Source organism: Schistocerca cancellata, chromosome 9, assembly GCF_023864275.1.
Source record: "Schistocerca cancellata isolate TAMUIC-IGC-003103 chromosome 9, iqSchCanc2.1, whole genome shotgun sequence".
Taxonomy (NCBI): domain Eukaryota; kingdom Metazoa; phylum Arthropoda; class Insecta; order Orthoptera; family Acrididae; genus Schistocerca; species Schistocerca cancellata.
In genome coordinates, this window is record NC_064634.1 from 443,352,778 (window position 1) to 443,377,408 (window position 24,631).

A 24,631-nucleotide genomic window follows, 5' to 3' on the forward strand; every position below is an offset into this window, starting at 1 on the left:
CATGTTTTATATTATATATCCACAAACTCTGCTCTATTTGTTCTAATGCCTTTTCCCCTTCAACAGCTTCATTCTTCTCTGTGCCCCTTGCTTCTGTTAAGTTTACGGGCCTATGTACTCTCCTTCACATGTTTAATCAGTGATAACACGCAACTACACCTGTCTACACTTGGGTGAGCTCTCACTGCCACTGTATTCCTATCATCTTTCCTCCTCCTGTCCTTGCCTCACAATAGCACTCGCCTCTACCTGTCTCTTGCTTCTTCCGTATTTACACCATAAGAAAAGGAGGAAATGATGAGTTGCTGTCAAGAACAGATTGTATCTAATTCGTTTTACAATGACTGTAAGGTAGAAATGATTTAAAGATGTAATAGACTTACTTCTAAAATTAAACTGAAGCTTTAGCCATGGGAAGCGACCTCCAAGTTTTGTCTGCTACTGCGAGGCGATATGCAAATGAACTATGTGCTGAACTCAAAATTCTATTATAAATTCCCCCAATGAGATTCTTATGCACTTAGTGACATCTGCCTATGGAATCCCGTCCTCTATTGAAGAATTGGATTAGGTGAGGTTGCTTGCCTCATAGAAAGTAGTTATGTATGTAAATTAACATCAAGTTAACCCCACCAATATGTTTTCTTGGTTTTAGGAAATGGTTGATGTGACAATATATGTGTAGTCTGAAATGTCAGGAAAGATAATCAGATTTATTCCATTCGACAATTACATATACTAACAAATTGAATAATTGAGGTGATGCCTCTTGAGTGTGGACAAATAAAGAGAAAGGAGTATAACACGAATCTATAATTATAAAGCCTAGCAATGTGGATTGTCACTTCTCCTTAACTGAATGAGAGCACAAGATTCTACATCGCGTTCTTCCCATCAGTATCAAATCACAGAAATAACACGAGAATGTGCTGCAATGCTCAATGGATATCAAATAACTTTTTCTTGTGGTTCCGACGATTGCCCAATAATGAAAGGCCACATAAATTATTCAGATGCTGGAGGGCAACTGTCTCCAATTTCAAGACAACTTACATTTAGATACTGCATATCAGACATATTTATAATCGCAGTGAGACATCACTGAGGTAGTTTTGTGAAGCAGTAGCAGTGTATGGCTAATTTTTTAGAAAAGGCAAGTGAAGCTGCAGTGATAATTTTGTCTGGTTTTGTGTAGTGTTAAGAATATAAATTCTTTAAAATTGTTGAAGAAGGGCATGGGAGCTAAAAATGTTACTTTACAGTCAATAAGGAAGACTTAGCTGAAGAGAAAGAGAATGCTTGAAGTTACATCAAGGACATGCAGAGACTCAGTCTGAATTTTCAGATATTAAGAAGGGAAACAAGAGAAGTGGGTGGGCATTTTACAAGTGGGGGCTTAATATTATAAATTTAATAATGTTCTTATTGAGATCAAGCAACATGTTAGTCAGTACGTTGGCCAAAAATGGACTTCTACATCCACATCATACTCCGCAAGCCATCTAACTGTGTGTGGCGGAGGGTACTTTTGATATCACTATCTGATGCCCTCTTCCCCTGTTCCCCTCGCAAATGCCAGATGGGACTACGTGGTGACAGAGGCAGAGATCGCATCATAGTCTGGTTTGAATCTGCAATATCATTGCAGCTAATGAAGGCAAATCAATAAACATTTATCATGTTCTGCATTGGGGGAAAAAAAGGAACTTGTGCAATATTAATTTCCTTATAGTCACACTTACTATCTGGCTTACACAAATGGTATGCTTAACACTAAAGATCACAACACAAAGAATACTTAAAACTGAGGAAATTAAATGTCTCAATTTGTTACTGCTTGCTTCTGTGGATGTAAAATAGATATAATTCAAATTATTTGCTCTGTGCAATGAGTACTAAAATTTATCTCTCAGCATTCATAGGTTAGTTTTATTTACTTCAATGTGATTTCTGTTTACAGCCACTGAAAAAATGTTTGCTGTTTAATCCTATTATAACAATTTTCGAATGCAATATACATCAATTACCAATCTGAAAAACACTGTTTCTCCAAATGTTGCATTCTTTGCAATTATTTACTATGCGTACCTTTGAATAGAAACAGAGATTATGCAAAAACCGATTATATTTTTGCAAATCTTTCAGCAGCAATATGACTTCCTCTCGTTTGTCTCTGAGAAAAGCATCCATCAGTCTGATACCACTGTTAAGAAACAGTTTTAGCAGTTGCTGGGACATCTGCAGCAAAATTACTTATAAGTTGCGAAATCATAATACAATTTGACTCTAAAATATCATAATTATTATTAGTACAACCTAAATAATGAACTGAGATTGGAATAAATTACCCTAATTACAGCACTCAAAGTTCCTCCACTATGAATTTTAACAATGGCCTCAAATTCTGGCAAGAAGTCAACTATAAGCCTCCAAACTTTGAACTGCTTTTCACTGCTGGACATACTATTAAAAGCATCTTCAGCTCCCTCCAGCAGGCATTTGAATAGCTGAACAAAGAGAACACTGAAGTTTGATCTGGAAAATAATAATAATAATAATAATAATAATAATAATAATAATAATGATAACAACCTATTTTACTACTTGAATAATAATAATAACAATATATCTATTTTACTACTAGAATAATAATGTCAATGAATATAATATGAAACTGAACTTATCTCGAAACTTCTTAGCAGGTTAAAACTGTGTGTTGGACCACAACTTGACCCCAGAACATTGTCCTATGAGAGCAATTCTGTCAGCTGAAGAACCGAGTCACTACTCATGACCCAACCTCACATCTTTGCTATAGCTAGTATCTCTCTCCTACTCTGCAAACTTCACACAAATTCTACTACATACCTTGTGGCTCTAGCACTCCTGGAGGAGAGGAACAACAGAGTCAAACATTCATTTTGGAAACAATGACTTACGCTGTGGCTACACCATTTCTCTGCAACTCCTTTCTTCCAAGAGAGCTAGTGCCACAAAGTATGCAGGAGAACTTCTGTGAAGTCTGAAAAAACAGGAGAGAGGTAATATCAGAAATAAAGCTGTAAGGATGGATTATGAGCTCCACCTGGATTGCTCAGCCTGCAAGAGCACTGCTGGCAAAAGACCAGTTTCCAGGCTCAAGCCACAGTCCAGCATACAGTTTTGATCTGCTTGGAAGTTTCAAAACAGTGCACACTCCCCTGCAAACTGAAAGATTTCTTCTGTGACCTAAGATTTTTTGTAAGTAAACAATTAATTGTTTGAGCATTGTGTCAACATAGTACATAAGTTAAGTATCAACACATCTAATTTGTAACTGTTTATAAATGCATGTTTAAGAAAACATAAAATGTGAATGAGAATAAACTGATATTCATGAAACTGATATGGTGCTAAGCAGCAGACAGGCATATAAAAAGGTGGAGAACTGGTTATCTTTTAGACTACACCTCCTTAACAGCTAACAAACACACATACTGCAACTATCATCTCCCTAATTTGCCATTTGAGATCAGGTGTCAATGTCACGAGACAACAATGAATTGGCATAAGAATCATTTTAGCAACGATACAGGCTGCAAGCAGGGAAATTCAGTTACATAAGTGTTTTTAAAAATGCGTAGCTAATTATGAGCCGGTAACTGAGAACAAGCATCTCAGAAATAGTAAAGGTGATTGGCTGTTCATATGCTATGTTGTGAGTAGTAGAAAGTGGATGAAGGCTGGGAAAACCATGAGCAGACAACAAGGTGTCAGATGTCCACACCACATCACAAGACGCAGAGATCGGAGGCTTGCCTCCTCAGTAAAGCAGGATAAGGCAATTATATATGGCAGATCCAATGACAGACTACAATGCTGGTTCAGGCAAAAGTGTTTTGGAGAACACCGGTCAATGCACTTTGGGGTTCCGCAGCAGATAACCTCCACGTGTTTCCATGTTGACCCAGTGACGTCCATTATGTTTGCAGTCAGCATCAGATCATAAAGGTTGGACAACTGATCAATGGAAATGTTGCCTCATCATATGAATCACATTTCTTGTCCAGATGTGCCATCATACAGGAGAAGATTGCTCAAAGGAGAAGAGTTGCTCAAAACAAGCACCACACCATGGACACAGGCAGCTCATGTTGGTATTTTGTTACGGGGAATGATCACCTGGGCATCCATGAGACCTATGGTAGTAATCACAGGCACCACGACACCTATGGAACACTACTGGGTGCCAGCTCTGTGCCCACAAGGATTGTATTTTATGGGAACTGGGCAATCAGTGCAAACATATTTGGTGTTACATATCTTGGAAACCAACCAAGGATGTATCGAATCCCTACCACACAGATCTGCTGCTTTACTGTGTTCCGAAAGCAGACCAACATGCTGTTAAGCAGATGATCATAATGTTGGGTAAATAACCTTCAGACTGAAAGATGTAACAGTTTGCTGGCCTACCCTGAGCATAACTCAGGCCACAACGCTGTTTGCAAAAGACCGAGCCCAAGTACAGCTTGGGCCGCAGTTTTCTCAATGCATGAGCCAACCATATCACTTGAAAACTAGACTCATTTAGTATGAGAACAATGTACGAACATCTTGCTATGGGGCCCATGACAGGCTCTGCCTCCTGTTGTCAATTTCTAGAATTATTTCAAAAGAAACATTAGTTAACGTAACAGCTGCTGCCACAAATGGCTGAGCCAATACATGATTACATTGACAAAATTCTGTGTGTGTGTGTGTGTGTGTGTGTGTGTGTGTGTGTGTGAGCGCGCGCGCGCGCGCGCGCGCTTGTGCGTGCGCGCTTGTTACGTTTTGCAGTTTGCAGTAATTCTGCTACAAATATGTCATGTTTGTTGAGGGAGCAAGAAACTTTGGAAGCTCAAGAGGACAAAATTGCTCAATAACTCACCTTACAGAATGATAAGTATAATTTCTTTCTTTATTATTTTAAAATTTTTAATCTATCAAAGAAATAAAGCAAATATGCAAAATAAATCTGAACCTTGGTTCACTTTAATTTACATATTACTCTTCAAGATGGACTGCAGACGCGGGTGCAAGTTGCGTTTGTGTGTGTGTGTGTGTGTGTGTGTGTGTCTACTGCTGACAAAAGCCTTAATGGCCGAAAGCTATAACTGTGTGAATCTTTTTGTTGTGCCTATCGCGACTCAGCATTTTTGTTGTGCCTATCGCGACTCAGCATCTTCATCATATGGTGAGTAGCAACTTTCATTCTCTGGTATTGTTTAAGATACACTAATTACATTTGTCAGAACCGCTTTCAATAATAGAATTTAGGGCTGGTTTTCTCAGCCCGGAGGCCTCCTAAAGTGGCTGGCCTTCAAAAGGTTAAACCCTTCTGCTCAAAGAAAAGGGGTGAGTAATTTGAACTGTAGAGATATTCCACACACTATTACGTAATTCCCTTTCATTTCCATAATTGTTTCTTTGAAGTATAGGTTGAACAGTAGGGGATAAAGTCTCGCTGCCTTACACCATTTTTAATACATGCTTTGTTATTGTTCCCTCTCAGTTCCTGTGAACACTGTAAATGACCTACCTTATGATAGAGCTGATGCCTATTGTTCTGGGGATTTCAAATATCTTGCACAATTTGATACTGTCATTTTTTTTTCAATACCACAGAACACTACGATAGTGCTGTGACTTTTCTTAAGTCTTGCCTCTATTATCGAGTGCAATGCCAGAACTGTCTCGCTGCCATCTTATACTTTCTTAAAGCCAAACAGATCATTATCTAACAGAACCTCAATTTCCTTTTCCATTCTTTTGTATATTATTCTTGTCAGCCATTTTGATCCATGAGTTGTAAAGCTGTTTGTGCAATAGTTACTGCATTTATCTGCTTTTGTGATCGTCAGGGTTGCGTGGTTCATATTTTGAGTAGGTACATGAAAAAGAAACTTAACATTTATTCCCAGCTCCTGAATTTGAGTGCATTTTCAGCACACACAGATATTGTGTAGAGATACAATCTCTAAACACTGACACTCGACTAGAAGCACTACAAGAGATGTACTGATCATCCGTGTGGCATACCTGTATGTTCTGAAAGAAAAGACCCCAAGTTTGAAAGCTGAAGCTATAACGTGCAATTTCTCATTTACTTGTGTATCTACTGCTCAATGGATCCTTTGTTGGAGAGTGGCTGCCTTTACTCACACCACTGTTTGTTTTCCATCCATGATTATCCTCACCAAACAAGACAATCATATTAGCTAATTATTTATGGCTCTGACAAAATTCTGCCGGTTTTCTTATGAAATTAAACTGTAATGAAGTGTTGAGGGCTCACCCTTACTGCATGGTGTTCATCTATAATGCTAACATATATCTGACAATAACAATTGTAACTCTCAACATTTTTTTCTGAAGTGTACCTACTTATTAACAGTGGGAAAAACTTGTAGGCTCCAGTTGTTATTTCCATTGTTAGTATGCTGTTCAATTTCTTCTCTTACTTCTGACAGGGTATCTCTTAGGAACTGAAGTTTATCTGAGGAACATGAAATGTAGTTACTGAGGAGGATGCGTAAGCCACGCCCACATGCTGCTCCTGTCTCAGGACTTCCTGTCTCTGTAAACCATGGCCTGTTCAGGAATGCACGGCATACCTCCGCTGTAAATGTAAAGCAAAATTTAAAAAATAGTTTTCTGCATCTGACTTTTCACAGTTTTGTTCATTTGGTTTCTTTATTCATTTCTTTACTGTAATTTGAGCAATGTCATCTATACTACTATATAAAGACAAGTCGTCATTAATATATAAAGATAAAACATCATTTAATGTTGTTTCCAAATATGTCAAAAAGTTCCTGAACAGTTCACTTCAGATTTTTACACACTACTCTAATAAACATTCAGATGGACACAGGCTGTACATCTTTTAAATATATATAAATATATCAAATATATATAAATATATCAAAGGGGAAACATTGTTAGTAAAATTCTTCAAAGTTATTGACTGATTTACTTCAAATTTTTACACAGTACGCTAATAAACATTTTGACTGCCATAGGCTACATATTTTTTTTAAAACAACAATATCCAAGTTTGCTGTTAAAACTAATTGTGAAAAAGAAAATTCTGTGCTGAGCTGTGCTGTGACAAGGTGTGGTTTCATGTTCTTTCTTGTAGCCAGTTTTAACTAGTATAGCAGGGCATGTAAACCATTAGACGAATTGTTTCTTGTATGTTTATTCTTTCTCCTTATTTGTAGTTTTAAACAAAAATTGTGTACACAACAATATAACTTTTCTGTTTTCTTCCACACAGTTTTACAGAAAAGAGGAAGTTCTATTTGTGATTTATCAACTGATGATTAGAATACTACTACAGAATCTGAACTGTCTTAAAGTTTATAATCCTATCCATATGAAGAAGTGATTGCAATTCACAATCTAGTACTTATTAGCAATAACAATAAATAAGGCTCAAGGTCAGAGAGGAGAGAAGAGGAAATGGACAGAAAGAGGGGGGAGGAGGAGAAATATTGGCATTAATACATCCACTACATAAAAAAAGAAAGAAAACTGATCCTAACAATTACAGAGGGAATTATCTCTTGCCAGTGACAAATAAGGAAGAGCCAATGTAACTGGTACACCTGCCTAATATCACGTAGACCCTCCGCAATCACGCAGAAGTGCTGCAACACAATGTGGCATAGACTCGACTAATGTCTGAAGTAGTGCCAGAGGGAACTGACACCATGACTCCTGCAGGGCTGTCCATAAATCCGTAAGAGAATGAGGGGGTGTATATTTCTTTTGCAAGCACCTTGCAAGGCATCTCAGATATGCTCAATAATGTTCATGTCTGGGGAGTTTGGTGGCCAGCGGAAGTGTTTAAACTCAGAAGAGTGTTCCTGGAGCCACTATGTAGAAATTCTGGACATGTGGAGTGTCGTATTGTCTTGCTGGAATTGCCCAAGTCCGGCAGAATGCACAATGGACGTGAATGGATGCAGGTGGTAAGACAAGATGCATACATGCAGGTCACCTGTCAAGAGTCATAGCTAGAAGTATCAGGTGTCCCGTATCACTCCAACTGCACACACCCCACACCATTACAGAGCCTCCACCAGCTTGAATAGCCCCCTGCTGACATGCAGAGTCCATGGATTCATGAGGTTGTCTCCATACCCATACACATACATCTACTCAATACAGTGTGAAACAAGACTCATCCAACCAGGCAACATGTTTCTGGTCATTAACAGTACAACGTCAGTGTTGACAGGCCCAGGAAAGGCATACAGTTGTGTGTCATGCAACCATCAAGGGTACAAGAATGGGCCTTCGGGTCCGAAAACCTACATTGATGATGTTTTTTTGAATTGTTTGCACACTGCACTTATTGATGGCCCACCATTGAAACCTGCTGCAATTAGGGGAAGGGCTGCACATCTGTCATGTTGAACAATTCTCTTCAGTCATCGTTGGTCCTTTTCATGCAGGATCTTTTTCTGGCTGCAGCGATGTCAGAGATTTGATGTTTTATCAGACTCCTGATATTCACAGTACACTCGTGAGATGGTCATACGGGGAAATCCCCACTTCACTGCTACTTCGGAGATGCTGGGTCCCATCGCTCATTCAAACTCACTTAAATCTTGACAACCTGCCACTGCCACAGCAGTAACCGATCTAACAAAAATCTCTGTATTTGAATATGCATGCCTATACCAGTTCCCTTGGCACTTCAGTGGATAAGATCCTGTCCATGGCAATTTTAAAGAGGGCTGAAGGAATACTCAACTCACAATTATGAGATTATCAAGCAGGATTTAGAAAGGGAAGGTCTTGTGCAGGGCAAATACTAAATCAAAAGAATCGGTCATAGAGACATGGAAAATCAGCAATTTGAAATATGGCTCTGAGCACTATGCGACTTAACTGCTGAGGTCATCAGTCGCCTAGAACTTAGAACTAATTAAACCTAAGGACATCACACACATCCATGCCCGAGGCAGAATTAGAACCTGCGACCGTAATGGTTGCTCAGTTCCAGACTGTAGCGCCTGGAACCGCACGGCCACTCCAGCCGGCCAATTTGAAATATTCGATAACTTTTGTAGATTTAGAAATTCAGATGACTCACTTGATAGAAATGCACTAATAAACACTGAAAAGAAAATCAGACTCAACAATAATAATCAAAGAGACTTAAACAAACACAATGTCAAAAGTAAATTTTATGGGGAACTGTTAAAACCTTTTGAAATAAAAATCAGGAGTAAGACAGGGAGATTGGTTTATCACCCCTACTTTCACCATAGACTGCCTAGCTTTTGCAGATGGAATGGCATTAATTACTGACACACTGGATAGAGCCAAAGAATAAATCACAGAGCTACAGAAACAATAAGACAAAATAGGACTAAATATATTTGGAAAAAAAAAAAAAAATCATAAGAGATCTCAATGAGTTGCCTTCCAAATCTCAAAATTCACAAAAGAATATCTAAAACAAATTGTATTAAATACCTAGGAGAGAGATTGGATAACGAGCAACACAAAAGAAAAGATCGCCAAAGAAAATAGAATACATAAAACGGAAAGGGCATTCTAGATGACAAAAACATTTATAACAAAAGAACTTTGTCCTGGAACACAAAACTAAGACACTGTCAAACAGGGGTAAGGCCTGGAACAATGTATGCAGCAGAAATAGTTAAACTAACAAGATTTGGGGATCTTGAAAAACTGAAACAAGTTGAAACAAGAATTGCAAGGAAAATCCTGGGACCTAGAAGTAATAGTAATATTAAATTCAAATTATGATCAAACAAATAGCTCTATTTGTAAATGGAAAATCTAACTGATGTAATGAGGAAAATAAGACTAGAGTTTTATGGACACACATATAGGATGGATAACAACAGACTAACCCAGCAGCCCTTCTACTTACTAAATAGCTACAAATCCAAAACCCCATCTCTCACCTAAATTGGCAAAGATTACAAAATACTTTTTAGAGAGACAACACAAAATGCAGGATATAAAAACAAAAGGTGGGACTAGGAAGAAAACGAATGAGAGTCTGGAAGGATGGAGGAAGTCTGGGAGCAATGGAGGAAGTCTGGGAGCAATGAAAATCAAACTCAAAGAAACAAAGCCAAAGTCGATATTATATTGTATTTTATACTCTGCAGATCTGAGAAATTCTTCAGTTGGAGATTTCTCATTATACATGAAGAGGAACTTGGTAGCATTATTAGTGGTAAAGGACACAGTGATGTATTTTTTGACACAAATTAGCTATACAACATGAAATGTCATCTAGAAATGGAATCGTTATGCATTTCTTACACAGTAAGACCATCTTTACTCAGTATACTGGAATTTTTATTCTTGTTGGTTTTATCATTATAAAGTTTTTGTACAAGATTTGCTTGATATCTGTTTCTGACTGCTATATACTCTTAAGTTATTAAGTTCTGTTCCAGTAGCAAAAGGGGTTAGGGGCACCTCAATAATACAGTCGATCATAGTATGAAAGAATGCCAATTTTTATTTAATGGGGTGCTGAGAAGAGGCATGAATGAGGTTGAAACTTCCTGGCAGATTAAAAGTGTGTGCTGGACCGAGATTCGAAATCAGGTCCTGAGTTCGAATCTTAGTCCAGCACACAGTTTTAATCTGCCAGGAAGTTTCATATCAGTGCACACTCTGCTGCAGAGTGAAAATGCAATTCTATGAATGAGGTTATCTGTTGTGGTGGGTTTCCTGTGACTACCAAGTTAATTTTACCATCTAGTAAACACATGTTTCAGGTCCAGAAAACTCAGCTCATTATGTTGATTATGTATTTCACATATAAATTTAATTTTAGGAGGGAAGCAGTTCAGTGACTCACAAAGTTATTTGACATCCTCCACACCTCCTTTTAAAACAGTGATAGTATCATCAACATTTCATCTGTAGAAAGAAATGTTATTGGCTAATGTGGGGTAGGAATTAATGTAAGTATTTCAACATTATTAATGAAGATGTCAGATACAAATCCAGCAGGACAATTCCTCATAGCAAGGCCTTCATCTTGTTGATATACACTATGTGATCAAAAGTATCCGGACACCCCCAGAAAACAAACGTTTTTCATGTTAGGTGCTTTGTGCTGCCACCTACTGCCACGTACTCCATATCAGCAACCTCAGTCATCATTAGACATCATGAGAGAGGAGAATGGGGCACTCCACAGAATTCATGGACTTCGAATGTGGTCAGGTGATTGGGCATCAATTGTGTGATACGTCTGTACGCGAGATTTCCATACTACTAAACGTCCCTAGGTCCACTGTTCCCGATGTGACAGTAGAGTGGAAACATGAAGGGACAAGTACAGGACAAAAGCGTACAGGCCAATCTTGTCTGTTGACTGACAGAGACTGCTGACAGTTGAAGAGGGTCGTAACGTGTAATAGGCGGACATCTATTCATACCATCACACAGGAATTCCAAACTGCATCAGAATCCAATGCAAGCACTATGACAGATATGCGGGAGGCGAGAAAACTTGGATTCCATGGTCGAGTGGCTGTTCATAAGCCACACATCACGCCAGTAAATGCCAAATGATGCCTCGCTTGATGTAAGGAGTGTAAACATTGGACAATTGAACAGTGGAAAAATGTTGTGTGGAGTGACGAATCATGGTACACAATGTGGTCCGGTAGCAGGATGTGGGTTTGGCGAATGCCTGGTGAACATCACCTGCCAGGGTGTGTAGTGTCAACAGTAAAATTCGGAGGTGGTGGTGTTATAGTGTGGACATGTTTTTCATGGAGGGGGCTTGCACCGCTTCTTGTTTTGTGTGGTACTATCACATCACAGGACTACATTGATGTTTTAAGCTCCTTCTTGCTTCCCACTGTTGAAGAGCAATGTGGGGGTGGGGTGGTGACTGCATCTTTCAACATGATCAAGCACTGTTCATAATGCACGGCCTGTGGCAGAGTGGTCACATGACAACAACATACATGTAATGGACTGGCCTGCACAGAGTCCTGACCTGAGAGTGTGGAAGCTGTCATCATGGCTAAGGGAGGGCGAACACCATATTGAATTTCAGTGTTACCAACTAAGTTGTTTTCAGCCAGATGTTCGGATACTTTTGATCACATAGTTTAGCTGACCACTGACACTATAGTAACTGTACTTTACAATGATTCTCAAAAAATTTATCAATTCTTTAATTTCATTTGAATTCAATATCTCGTACTTAGTGAAACTGTCTTCAGTAATATGGATTGTTCTGTCTAGAGGAATGTTAGTGCAGAGATTTGTAATATCGAAAGATGTGAGTACATGGCTAGAAGAAAAAGTGACATTTTTTAAAGAGAGTTAATAATCTGTTTTCTGTTTTCACATAGAATGATACTGTATATGTATAGTATTTCTTGAGAAGAACTTGTAACTTCTTAGAAAGGAAACATCCAGGGCTGCCAATTTAATAAATGACTGGATGAATAGGGCATTTATTTTTATGAATCTTAACTTGTGAACGTCAAGTTGGAGTCTCAGGATTCGCTCTTAATAATCTAGCAGGGTCTTTGGGAAAAAACAGGGAGTTACTGGCATCAAAGGTCTTTTTAAGCTCTTTAGTGAAGTTAGTAAATGTAAAACGTGTTTTATTTATCTCGTAACTTACACAATTTCAGAACATGTGTCTGATGTACAGGATACATGTCAGTTACAATTTGCTTATTTAAAATTTTGTCACACTTAAAATAATACTTTGTGGAGAATTTACTAACTTGAAATTTGACAAACTTACAGTATTTACATCTACTATAACTATCATAAATTTTTATTCCATTTTAGGGATCCAGCTCAAAGTATAACTTCGTCCTTCATGAAATCTTCCACAGAGTAGTAGCACCATTCAATTAGAAAATCAGGTAACTTGCTTTTTAAAATATTTATCTTCATATTCATTATGTCACACCCTTTTATTGTGTTGTGAATTTTCATGGCTATATACTGAGGGGCCTGAGCGCACAGTTTTAAGCAATGAGAGGTGAGCATAAGGTTTTCTTTGGGTCTTGTGTTACATGAGTGTTCAAAATTTTTTTTAATAGACCAGCTCTGCTGTACAGGAAAAGAACCACCTCAAAGATGTATAAAGAGGGGACAGTTGGCCCTTGCTAATGTTATGGATGTTGTTATCAAAAAAGAATTCTAATGTTTTATTTATATAGTCATTTTTATACAAGATAACAGAAGAATTGTCATTATCTTATTTTATGATGAGAGCATTTTTTTCTTTGAGCTTCTTATTAAAGCACTTCACTGTGAAAAGAGAACATATTTCTTTTTATTTCTATGTCTGCTGTTATCAGTTTCTTTTGTAATAAGCTCATTAACTTTGGAACATATTTTAGCTCATTTGCGTCTGTCGAGTTTGGAAGTATCCATAGCAATTTTCACATCAACAATTAATTCCGTAACAGTAGTCTGATCTACAGAAGTTTCATTGTTATATTTAAGACTTTATTTGAAGTGTTAAATTCTGATGTATCAAAGGCTATGTTGGTGTTGTTAATAATCATCTTGTAGAAAGAAAAGTGAAGACAATTACAAACTGGTTTCTTTTTAAACCAGTAGGCTTTTTGAGCATATTCAAGGGCTAAGAGTTTTTTGTGGTGTTGCTGAATGATCAGTTCTCACTCTACAATTAACCACTCATTAATGGATTTTGAAATGATGTCAAATTGTATGGCATGTAATAATTTACTAAATTCTAAATGTAACAGATGAGCCTTACAGTTAAGAGAGTCTTTCTTGCGATATAGTCTGCATACCTCATTATTAATCAAGAAAGACATAAATTCCTTCATAACTACAGAACGGGTACAAGTATTCTGAATTTTCATAAATGGGCACACACATTTAGGAATAAGATTCTGTAGAAGGCACTGTTTGTTAAACAAAACATGTTGGCCGGTTTTCAGGATTCTGAGCTTTATGCTCCTACATATGACAACAGCTTTACTATTTTATTTAACACTGTTATTTTCAATAACTGTATTACACATTTCTGAACAAATTCCTGTGTCATAAGTAATTATATTTTTTATTTTGCCTTAGCAGCTTCAACAATTTAATTTGTCACCTACAAAATTAGGGATATTATAAACCTTTGGATGTTAGCTATGCATGTATGTAAAGTACAGAAAGCATATTACAGAAATGTACTTAGTATTAGTTTAACAGATGTCAGTATCTTTCTCACAGAACCATAATGCCATGATATGTCCAGAAATGTACATATTGTATGTGATTATTGTACATGCAGATTGACAGTTTCCAGTAACTGATTCACATCTATGCATACGTCATGCTGTTGTGCTAGGAACAAAGAACACATATAAAAGAATATAAAAAATAACCGAGATATACACTCCTGGAAATAGAAAAAAGAACACATTGACACCGGTGTGTCAGACCCACCATACTTGCTCCGGACACTGCGAGAGGGCTGTACAAGCAATGATCACACGCACGGCACAGCGGACACACCAGGAACCGCGGTGTTGGCCGTCGAATGGCGCTAGCTGCGCAGCATTTGTGCACCGCCGCCGTCAGTGTCAGCCAGTTTGCCGTGGCATACGGAGCTCCATCGCAGTCTTTAACACTGGTAGCATGCCGCGACAGCGTGGACGTGAACCGTATGTGCAGTTGACGGACTTTGAGCGAGGGCGTATAGTGGGCATGCGGGAGGCCGGGTGGACGTACCGCCGAATTGCTCAACACGTGGGGCGTGAGGTCTCCACAGTACATCGATGTTGTCGCCAGTGGTCGGCGGAAGGTGCACGTGCCCGTCGACCTGAGACCGGACCGCAGCGACGCACGGATGCACGCCAAGACCGTAGGATCCTACGCAGTGCCGTAGGGGACCGCACCGCCACTTCCCAGCAAATTAGGGACACTGTTGCTCCTGGGGTATCGGCGAGGACCATTCGCAACCGTCTCCATGAAGCTGGGCTACGGTCCCGCACACCGTTAGGCCGTTTTCCGCTCACGCCCCAACATCGTGCAGCCCGCCTCCAGTGGTGTCGCGACAGGCGTGAATGGAGGGACGAATGGAGACGTGTCGTCTTCAGCGATGGGAGTCGCTTCTGCCTTGGTGCCAATGATGGTCGTATGCGTGTTTGGCGCCGTGCAGGTGAGCGCCACAATCAGGACTGCATACGACCGAGGCACACAGGGCCAACACCCGGCATCATGGTGTGGGGAGCGATCTCCTACACTGGCCGTACACCACTGGTGATCATCGAGGGGACACTGAATAGTGCACGGTACATCCAAACCGTCATCGAACCCATCGTTCTACCATTCCTAGACCGGCAAGGGAACTTGCTGTTCCAACAGGACAATGCACGTCCGCATGTATCCCGTGCCACCCAACGTGCTCTAGAAGGTGTACGTCAACTACCCTGGCCAGCAAGATCTCCGGATCTGTCCCCCATTGAGCATGTTTGGGACTGGATGAGGCGTCGTCTCACGCGGTCTGCACGTCCAGCACGAACGCTGGTCCAACTGAGGCGCCAGGTGGAAATGGCATGGCAAGCCGTTCCACAGGACTACATCCAGCATCTCTACGATCGTCTCCGTGGGAGAATAGCAGCCTGCATTGCTGCGAAAGGTGGATATACACTGTACTAGTGCCGACATTGTGCATGCTCTGTTGCCTGTGTCTATGTGCCTGTGGTTCTGTCAGTGTGATCATGTGATGTATCGGACCCCAGGAATGTGTCAATAAAGTTTCCCCTTCCTGGGACAATGAATTCACGGTGTTCTTATTTCAATTTCCAGGAGTGTATAAAGAAGTTTCATACAACACACTTGAAACAACATGGCACATGGTTCTAATATATAAAAGGAATTAGCCAATTTTCAAATTTTGTAAAAGACGATATGCAATAATTTTTTTAATGCAAGCTGATCATTCAACAAATCTTTTGAGTTTTGGCAGGGTTCCAGAATGAAATTTTTGCTCTACAGCAAATGTGCACTGATATGACACATTCCGACAGATTAAAACTGTGTGCTTGACCAAGACTTGAACTCTGCCTTTCAGGGGAAAATGTTCCATCGAGTGATTGCCCATGAAAGGCAAATGTCCCGAGTTCGAGTTTTGGTCTGACAAAGACTTTTAATCTGCCAGGAAGTTCCATATAGGGTGCGAATGTTTATATATTTCAAGTTTTTCTAAAAAGTTCATTTTGTAGCTCTTGTCAACTATATACAAATTTCCATTTTAAGCAAGTATAAAGGAGGAAGAGTGTGTTTCACTACTTCAAAATGTTCTGCTAAAGTTGACTTATATGAATTTTCACTGAGTTTGTTGAGCAAGTGCTCATGTGTTGTTGTGGTCTTCAGGCCAGAAACTCGTCTAATGCAGCTCTCCATTCTACTCTATCCTGTGCAAGCCTCTCCATGTTCGAGTAACTACTGCAACCTACATCCTTCTGAATCTGCTTAGTGTATTCATCTCTTGGTCTCCCTTTACGATTTTTATCCTCCACACTTCCCTGCAATACTAAACTGGTGATCCCTTGATGCCTCAGAACGTGTTCTACCAACCAATCACTTCTTCTAGTCAAGTTGTGCCACAAATTCCTCTTCTCCCCAATTGTATTCAATCTTCATCAACCTCTGTAGCACTACATTTCAAAAGCTTCTATTCTCTTCTTGTCTACATTGTTTATCATCCACGTTTCACTTCCATACATGGCTACACTCCATACAAATACTTTCAGAAACGACTTCCTGACACTTAAATCTATACTCGATGTTAACAAATTTCTCTTCTTCAGAATCGCTTTCCTTGCCATAGCCAGTCTACATTTTATATTCTCTCTACTTTAACCATCATCAGCTATTTTGCTCCCCAAATAGGAAATCCCATTTACTACTTTAAGTGTCTCATTGCCTAATCTAATTCCCTCAGCATCACCTGATTTAATTCGACTGCATTCCATTACCCTCATTTTGCTTTTGTTGATGTTCATCTTATATCCTTCTTTCAAGACACTGTTCATTCCAGTCAGTTGCTCTTCTATGTCCTTTGCTGTCTCTAACAGAATTACAATGTGATCAGCAAACTTCAAAGTTTTTATTTCTTCTCCATGGATTTTAATTCCTACTCCAAATTTCTCTTTTGTTTTCTTTACTGCTTGCTCAATATACAGATTAAATAACATCAGTGATAGGCTACAGCCCTGTCTCACTCCTTTCTCATTCACTGCTTCCATTTTATGTCACTTGCCTCTTATAACTGCCATCTGGTTTCTGTACAAACTGTAAACAGTCTTTTGCTCCCTGTATTTTACCTCTGCCACCTTCAGAGTTTGAAAGGGAGTATTTCAGTCAACACTGACAAAAGCTTTCTCTAAGTCTACAAATTCTAGGAACGTGAGTTTGCCTTTCCTTAACCTATCTTCTAAAACAAGTTGTAGGGTCAGTATTGTCTCACGTTTTCCAGCATTTCTACAGAATCCAAACTGATCTTCCCCAAGGTAAGTTTCTACCAGTTTTTCCATTCATCTGTAAAGAATTCATGATAGTCTTTTGCAACTGTGACTTATTAAACTATTAGTTCGGTAGTTTTCACACCTGTCAGCACCTGCTTTCTTTAGGATCGGAATTATTATGTTCTTCTCGAAGTCCGAGGGTATTTCGCATGTTTCATACATCTTGCTCACCAGATGGAAGAGTTTTGTCATGGATGGCTCTCCCAAGGCTATCACCAGTTCTACTAAAATGCTGTCTACTCCCGGGACCTTGTTTCGACTTAGGTCTTTCAGTGCTCTGACAAATTCTTCATGCAGTATCATATCTCCCATTTCATCTTCATTTACACCCTCAAGTACATCACCCACGTATAGACCCTCTAAATAGTCATTCCACCTTTCTGCTTTCCCTTCTTTGCTTAGGACTGGTTTTCCATCCGAGCTCTTGATATTCATACAAGTGGTTCTCTTTTCTCCAAAGGTCTCTTTAATTTTCCTGTAGGCAGTATCTATCTTACCCCTAGTGAGATAAGCCTCTACATCCTTACATTTGTCCTCTAGCCATCCCTGCTTAGCCATTTTGCACTTCCTGTCGATCTCATTTTTGAAACATTTGTATTCCTTTTTGCCTGGTTCATTTACTGCATTTTTATATTTTCTCCTTTCATCAATTAAATTCAACATCTGTTACCCATGGACTTCTACTAGCCTTCATATTTTTACCTACTTGATCCTCTGCTGCCTTCACTATTTCATCTCTCAAAGCTCCCCATTCTTCTTCTACTGTATCTCTTTCCCCTCTTCTTGTAAATTGTCCCCTAATGCTCTCTCTGAAAGTCTCTATAGCCTCTGTTTCTTTCAGTTTATCCAGATCCCATCTCCTTAAATTCCTAGCTTTTTGCAATTTCTTCAGTTTTAGTCTGCAGTTCATAATCACTAAATTATGGTCAGAGTCGATATCTGCCCCTAAAACTGTCTTACAATTTAAAACCCGGTTCCTAAATCTCTGTCTTAACATTATATAATCTACCTGAAACTTTCCAGTGTTTCCAGGCCTTTTCCAAGTGCTCTTGAAATATATAATGAGAAACCTCCAGCTGAGAAATTTCTCAAATCTGGAGTACATGATATGCAATGTGTAATATATGTCTGAATTTTTACATAAGACAGACAGGGAGGGCATTTAAGATCAACTTTTATGAGGACTTGCTCAAAAAAGATGGCGAGAATTCATGTAAGTCAATTTTTGCTGAACATCTGAAAACACAGAAACAAACATTTCCTCCTCCGTTCTTCCCTCGCTTGGAAATTCTGCATAAATTTGGTTGATAAGGTGTACAAAATGAACATTTTAGGGACTATGAAATATATAAACATTCCCAACTAAATTCAAAAGATTTGTTGAATTATAAACTTGCATTAAAAATAAACACTATTTTGATTGCAAATGATCTCTTATAAAATGTGAAAATTAGCCCCTACCTTCTCTACATTAGAACCATGTGCCATGCTTCTTCAAATTTGTTATAACTTCTTCATATACCTTGTATATGTTTTATGTGTGTTCCTTGCTGTTGACACAACAGTTTGACATACATATAGATGTGATTCAGTTACTATAAATTGTCAAACTGTATTTACAATACTCACATACAATAAGTACATTTCTGGATATATCACGACATTATACTTCTATGAAGAAGTACTACATAGTTCCTGTAATATATTTCCTATACTTCACGTAACTGTATAGCCAAGGCCTAAAGATTTCTTGTAGGCTCCTGAAGACGACAAATTAATTTGCTGAAACTGATAAAGCTTAATAAAAATATAGTTGCAACTGACAGCTGAATTTTAATCTGGAAAAAAGCCCTGTAGTTTATACAGGTTAGATACTAAAAGGTACTGAAACTTGAAAAAGATTAAACAAAAACTACTCACCAAGATTTTTACGTAGTGCTGGTTTACTCTCATGTGAAAATGTGGTAATTCGCTGAAGAAGAGTAACAAGACTGCAAGCAGCTGTGAGTTGTAGTGTACATTTAGCATAGCTGCGGAAATACTTGAAGTTTGCCCGTACAAGACTATCTACTGAGGCATCCATGTTTTCAGTACCAGCATATCGCCCACACACCTTAAGTGCAGCTGCAAGAAAGTGTCAGTATTGAGTAATAAGGGTACAGGTTTAATTAACTTTTTCAGATTGCATTTATTATAACAACAGTTTTTCATTTAGTACAAGAATAGTAGTTCCTATTGCAGAATTTGTTTTTTGATAATGTAAGAATTTTGCATTTTGTCTGTAAATGTAATTGAAAATGGACATTACCTTCACTCACCATACAAATCTTCGAGGGTTTGGTCCCTGATACGTTTACAAAAAATAGCCATTATACCACTTTAATTCGCATTTTAACACCAGTAGCTGATATGTTGTTTGTTTTGATCCAGTTCCAAAGCTACAGCAGTGTAGCACAGTACAAGATTCCTGTCAGACTGAATTTTCAACATAAACCTAAATTCCAGTTATAGCAACAGGACTGAAACATTCAGTCTGGTTCACATAGTGTTATATTTTTATTGTTTTATGAGAATCTGAACCTGACAAGGGATTTTGTGTGTTAAGTACATAGGAAAAACTTGCTGATGTTGCCTATAAACAAGTTGGCTCAAGTTGGTGCCATGAAGATACCACAGTAGTTCCACGAATGATAAATAATTATGGATCAGAATGTGGTTAGCCAACAGTATAAGGAACGAAATCATGGGGTTGGTATCGTGAGGGTCATACATATCCACTCATCACCTATCATCACACTCCAGTTGCAGTCACTCCAATCTTATAAAAGGTGAAGCCACAAGTGGAAGTAGCCACATAATTTACCAGTTGTGCTGCAGTTATTCTGCAGCATTCTATTTGGGAATTATACAAGTTGTTTACCCATATGAATGACCACTGTCAAACTATGGCTGATCATAAACTTGACTACACATTTGGTGAAGATACTGTACATCACAACACCAATGAGTGCAATAGCTGCTTCAGCACCTATGTCATTTCGATTATTTTCCCAGCACCAGCTCCTCTAAAGTTGGACATGGGAACAATCCCTTTAGCACCCGCTCCTTTCTTGTGATCCCCCTGGCCTTAATCTGAATTAGTCCCTTTCCCCTTCCATACCCATGACCTCACTTCATCTTCACTCTTCAAACCTTGTTCTTACTTTTCCCCGACGCCCATCCACAGTCTGTTTTGTGGATGTCAACTTATCAATCCTTGTTTTAATTAATGAAAAGATACTCCAGTTGCTAATAAGAACTTTATTAAGCCCATGACTGGTTTAGGTCCTTACATAACTTGTTATTAGCAACTGGAATGGATTTTCACTAAATGAAGATACAGTTGCAGAATCAGCACCCTCTCATCAACATGGAGAAACTAATAATCCTCATTTTATTGCTTTCTAGCTAGCTCCTCCCCCTACCTATCCCACACATCTTACTTCCTCCTGGTTGTCATACACGTTTCCTTTGCTCCCACTCTAGTCAGCTTGAGGAAGAGCAACAGGTGGACTGCTATTGTGGGTGTGCCACACATGAATCAACTGTAAATGAGTTGAAATACATTTGTATTGTTCCCGACACGAAATTTCTGTTATTGTGGAATGCTAATTTAGTTTGAAATGGACAATTGCAGTAAAAAATTGTCCCACTACATGACCATTAGCTTGGATGGCAACTGTAGATCCTTCTCCACTAGCAGTTTGGTCGATGGCGTCAAGGTGATGAATGCTTTCCCACTGCAATACACAGCTAGTATATTTGTTTACATCAGAAGTACTTTTCATCGCTTCATACCCAAAAGGATGATATTTAAATTGATACTCACTATGGCACTCTATGAACTTACAACAGGTTTTTACCATTTCTTGAAATTTTCTTTGTGGTTACCCTGAGGAAGTCAGAGGATAAGTGTATGCCAAACTCATGAGGCACTGACAAAACTTCTGCACTGCAGAAAACCACATAACTGGGAGCATAACTGAACTGAATTTCATTTGATCGTCTAGGATTACACTGTGCACAGTAAAAAAATCTATTTTCTATCACACAGTCTGAGTTTCTTTGGAAAGTTAGTGTCACACATATTATCAAACAGGTTTCTACAGAGACTTCTTAGTAACTAGATACCGAAGTACTGAGGTTATTTTTCATTGATTGTCAGTGGGGTATGTTTCGTATCTCAATCTACCTCCACATGTTATGGATGTGTACACTAGCATTTCTAATGATTTTTAACTATTTTTTGTGATGTATATTATTGTTTTATACACCGGATGATCAAAAAGTCAGTATAAATTTGAAAACTGAATAAACCACGGAATAATGTAGACAGAGAGGTAAAAATTGACACACATGCTTGGAATGACATGGGGTTTTATTAGAACCAAAAAAAGTATTGCTAGACACATGAAAGATCTCTTGCGCATGTCATTTGGTGGTGATCGTGTGCTCAGCCACCACTTTCGTCATGCTTGGCCTCTCAGGTCCCCAGACCTCAGTCTGTGCGATTATTGGCTTTGGGGTTACCTGAAGTCACAAGTGTATTGTGATCGACCGACATCTCTAGGGATGCTGACAGACAACATCCGATGCCAATGCCTCACCATAACTCCGGACATGCTTTACAGTGCTGTTCACAACATTATTCCTTGACTACAGCTATTGTTGAGGAATGATGGTGGACATATTGAGCATTTCCTGTAAAGAACATCATCTTCGCTTTGTCTTACTTTGTTACGCTAATTATTGCTATTCTGATCAGATGAAGTGCCATCTGTCGGACATTTTGTGAACTTTTGTATTTTTTTCGTTCTAATAAAACCCCATGACATTCCAAGCATGTGTGTCAATTTGTACCTCTCTATCTACATTATTCCGTGATTTATTCAGTTTTCAAATTTATACTGACTTTTTGATCACCCAGTATATAAAAGGAGTAAATGTTAAGATGACTACGCTTTTCAAGCAGTTTCTCCATATTTCAAAAGTCCTTCTTAAAATGATCCTACTTGTTCTATTTTGTCATACGAACACTTTCTTTCCCTACACGGTCACTCCATACTGTAAGCACTTTGGAGAAAGCCAGAAACATTACAGATACAACTTTTCTTATCTAACAACTGCATAATAAATTCTAAAAATGGAAAGTATAGACTGCTGCTCATGGCAAAGATGACATGAGTTGCAGACTGTCATGGTGACAAGACTGTTACATATGAGCTTATTCTGGTCAGCGCAGCTGGAATACTGTTCATGAGTTCATGGGTTGTGCCTGCCTGATCCTGTGTTTGTGTTTTTCTCTTTTTCTGAAGAAGGCTTTGGCCAAAAGCTCATATGTCTTCTTGTCTGCAACTCATTGTGCCATTCTTACAGTGAGTAGCAATCTATACTCTTCATAATACTGTTTAACAAAATACGAGGGACATTTCATAAATAATTCACAATTATTTTTTTACTTACACTTTTTTTAATTTTTTTTTTCAATATCTCTATACAGTCCTTCAGTAGAGTCTCCCTGCTTCTCTATGATTGAATCCCAACATCTTGGAAGCTCTATTATTCCATTCAGGACAGCACTTCTGTTCATGTGTCAAATGGCACAGGTAATGGTGGTGGAATGCTCTTCCAGAGAAACGTCCATGCACAGGTTTTTTCACCTTCAGCTACCCAAGCACAACTCGCGACCCATCCTCACTGCCTTACTTCCACCAGTACCTCGTCTACAACATTCCAAGCTTCACAGAAGCTCTCCTGCAAACCTTGCAACACTAGCAGTTCTGGAAGAAAGGATATTGCAGAGACATGGCTTAGCCACAGCCAGGGGGATGTTTCCAGAATGAAATTTTCACTCTGCAGCAGAGTGTGTGCTGATATGAAACTTTCTGGCAGATATATCCTTTCTTCCAGAAGTGCTAGTCTTGCAAGGTTCACAGACCTTCAGTGATGTTTGGAACATAGGAGATGAGGTACTGGTGGAAGTAAGGCTGTAAGGATGGGTCACGATTCATGTTTGGGTAGTGTAGTGATTCGATAATTTCTGCGGCCTTACACCACCTCGAACACATGATATTTTAGATGCGAGTGGGAAAAAGGAACCCTTGAACACACGATATTTTCCATGTGAGTGGAGAAAAAGGAACTCTATCTACTGTGCATCATCTGTCTGTGTGTGCAGGTCTGAAGCTTGTTGTGAGAAGACTGTAGACATGGTGGTCGAATGGCACCGACAAGTACTTGTCGGTCGATCGATGGAAGTCGTAGTGAAAGCACTCGGAAGAACCAAGGAACTTCAGTGTTATTCTGTGCTGTTTTTTAATTGTGACAATTGTTAGTGACAAAAGAATAGTTGAGTTGAGAAAGACTTAAGTAACTCTTAACACAGACTTGCTAGAGGCAACACATGTTTATGATTTCTGTGGTAGTTAAACCAACTCTGTTGTGAATGTAACTTAATTGTGTATAATCTGAGATGACACGGATGACTTACAACAAGTCGAATATTTATGTGAGAAGTAATAATTCTGTTCATTGAGGAAGTTGAAATATACTGAGAGTGAACTAAAAGTATTCTTTGAGTACCTACTTATTTCACGAGTAGAGAGAGTCTTATATGTTCCTTTAACTAGCATCATTCTTCGAAGAATGTCCTCTACAGACATCAATGTTATTGTGGCTTCATGATCTACTTTGGAGAGAAAGGTGCTTGATCGCTATCTAGCTCCATCATTGTTACCTCAACTTGTCACAGTTTTTAAGGAAGAATGGTATAAAATTTCCTTAAAAAACCACACAGGACCTGTATTTATCCATTCCGAGGTAACTGGAAGTTATTTCGAATGCCAACAGTTTTCCTACATCATGGTTGGCATGGCTAAGTGTCGTATTTCTGGTGTTTCCACACTTTTATCCACCCCCTGTATTTGTCACTCATTGACCTTCTTTTTACGATTCCACTAAGTATGAACTTGGAGCCCACACAAGACACTTATTGCTGAACAAATCATGTTTCTCATATGCTG

The 24,631-nt window shown here is 38.8% G+C and overlaps 1 protein-coding gene across 1 annotated transcript in view; it reads right to left on the minus strand.

The window, feature by feature from the left end:
- LOC126101551 (Fanconi anemia group D2 protein) overlaps nt 1-24,631 on the minus strand; it is a 225,542-nt gene that overhangs the window by 9,672 nt on the left and 191,239 nt on the right. The window contains exons 20-23 of the mRNA XM_049912189.1: nt 19,491-19,694; nt 6,409-6,643; nt 2,349-2,535; nt 2,089-2,238 (exon numbers count right to left, since the gene is read on the minus strand). Coding sequence (XP_049768146.1) covers nt 2,089-2,238; nt 2,349-2,535; nt 6,409-6,643; nt 19,491-19,694 — 776 coding nt within the window. The remainder of the gene's footprint in view (nt 1-2,088; nt 2,239-2,348; nt 2,536-6,408; nt 6,644-19,490; nt 19,695-24,631) is intronic.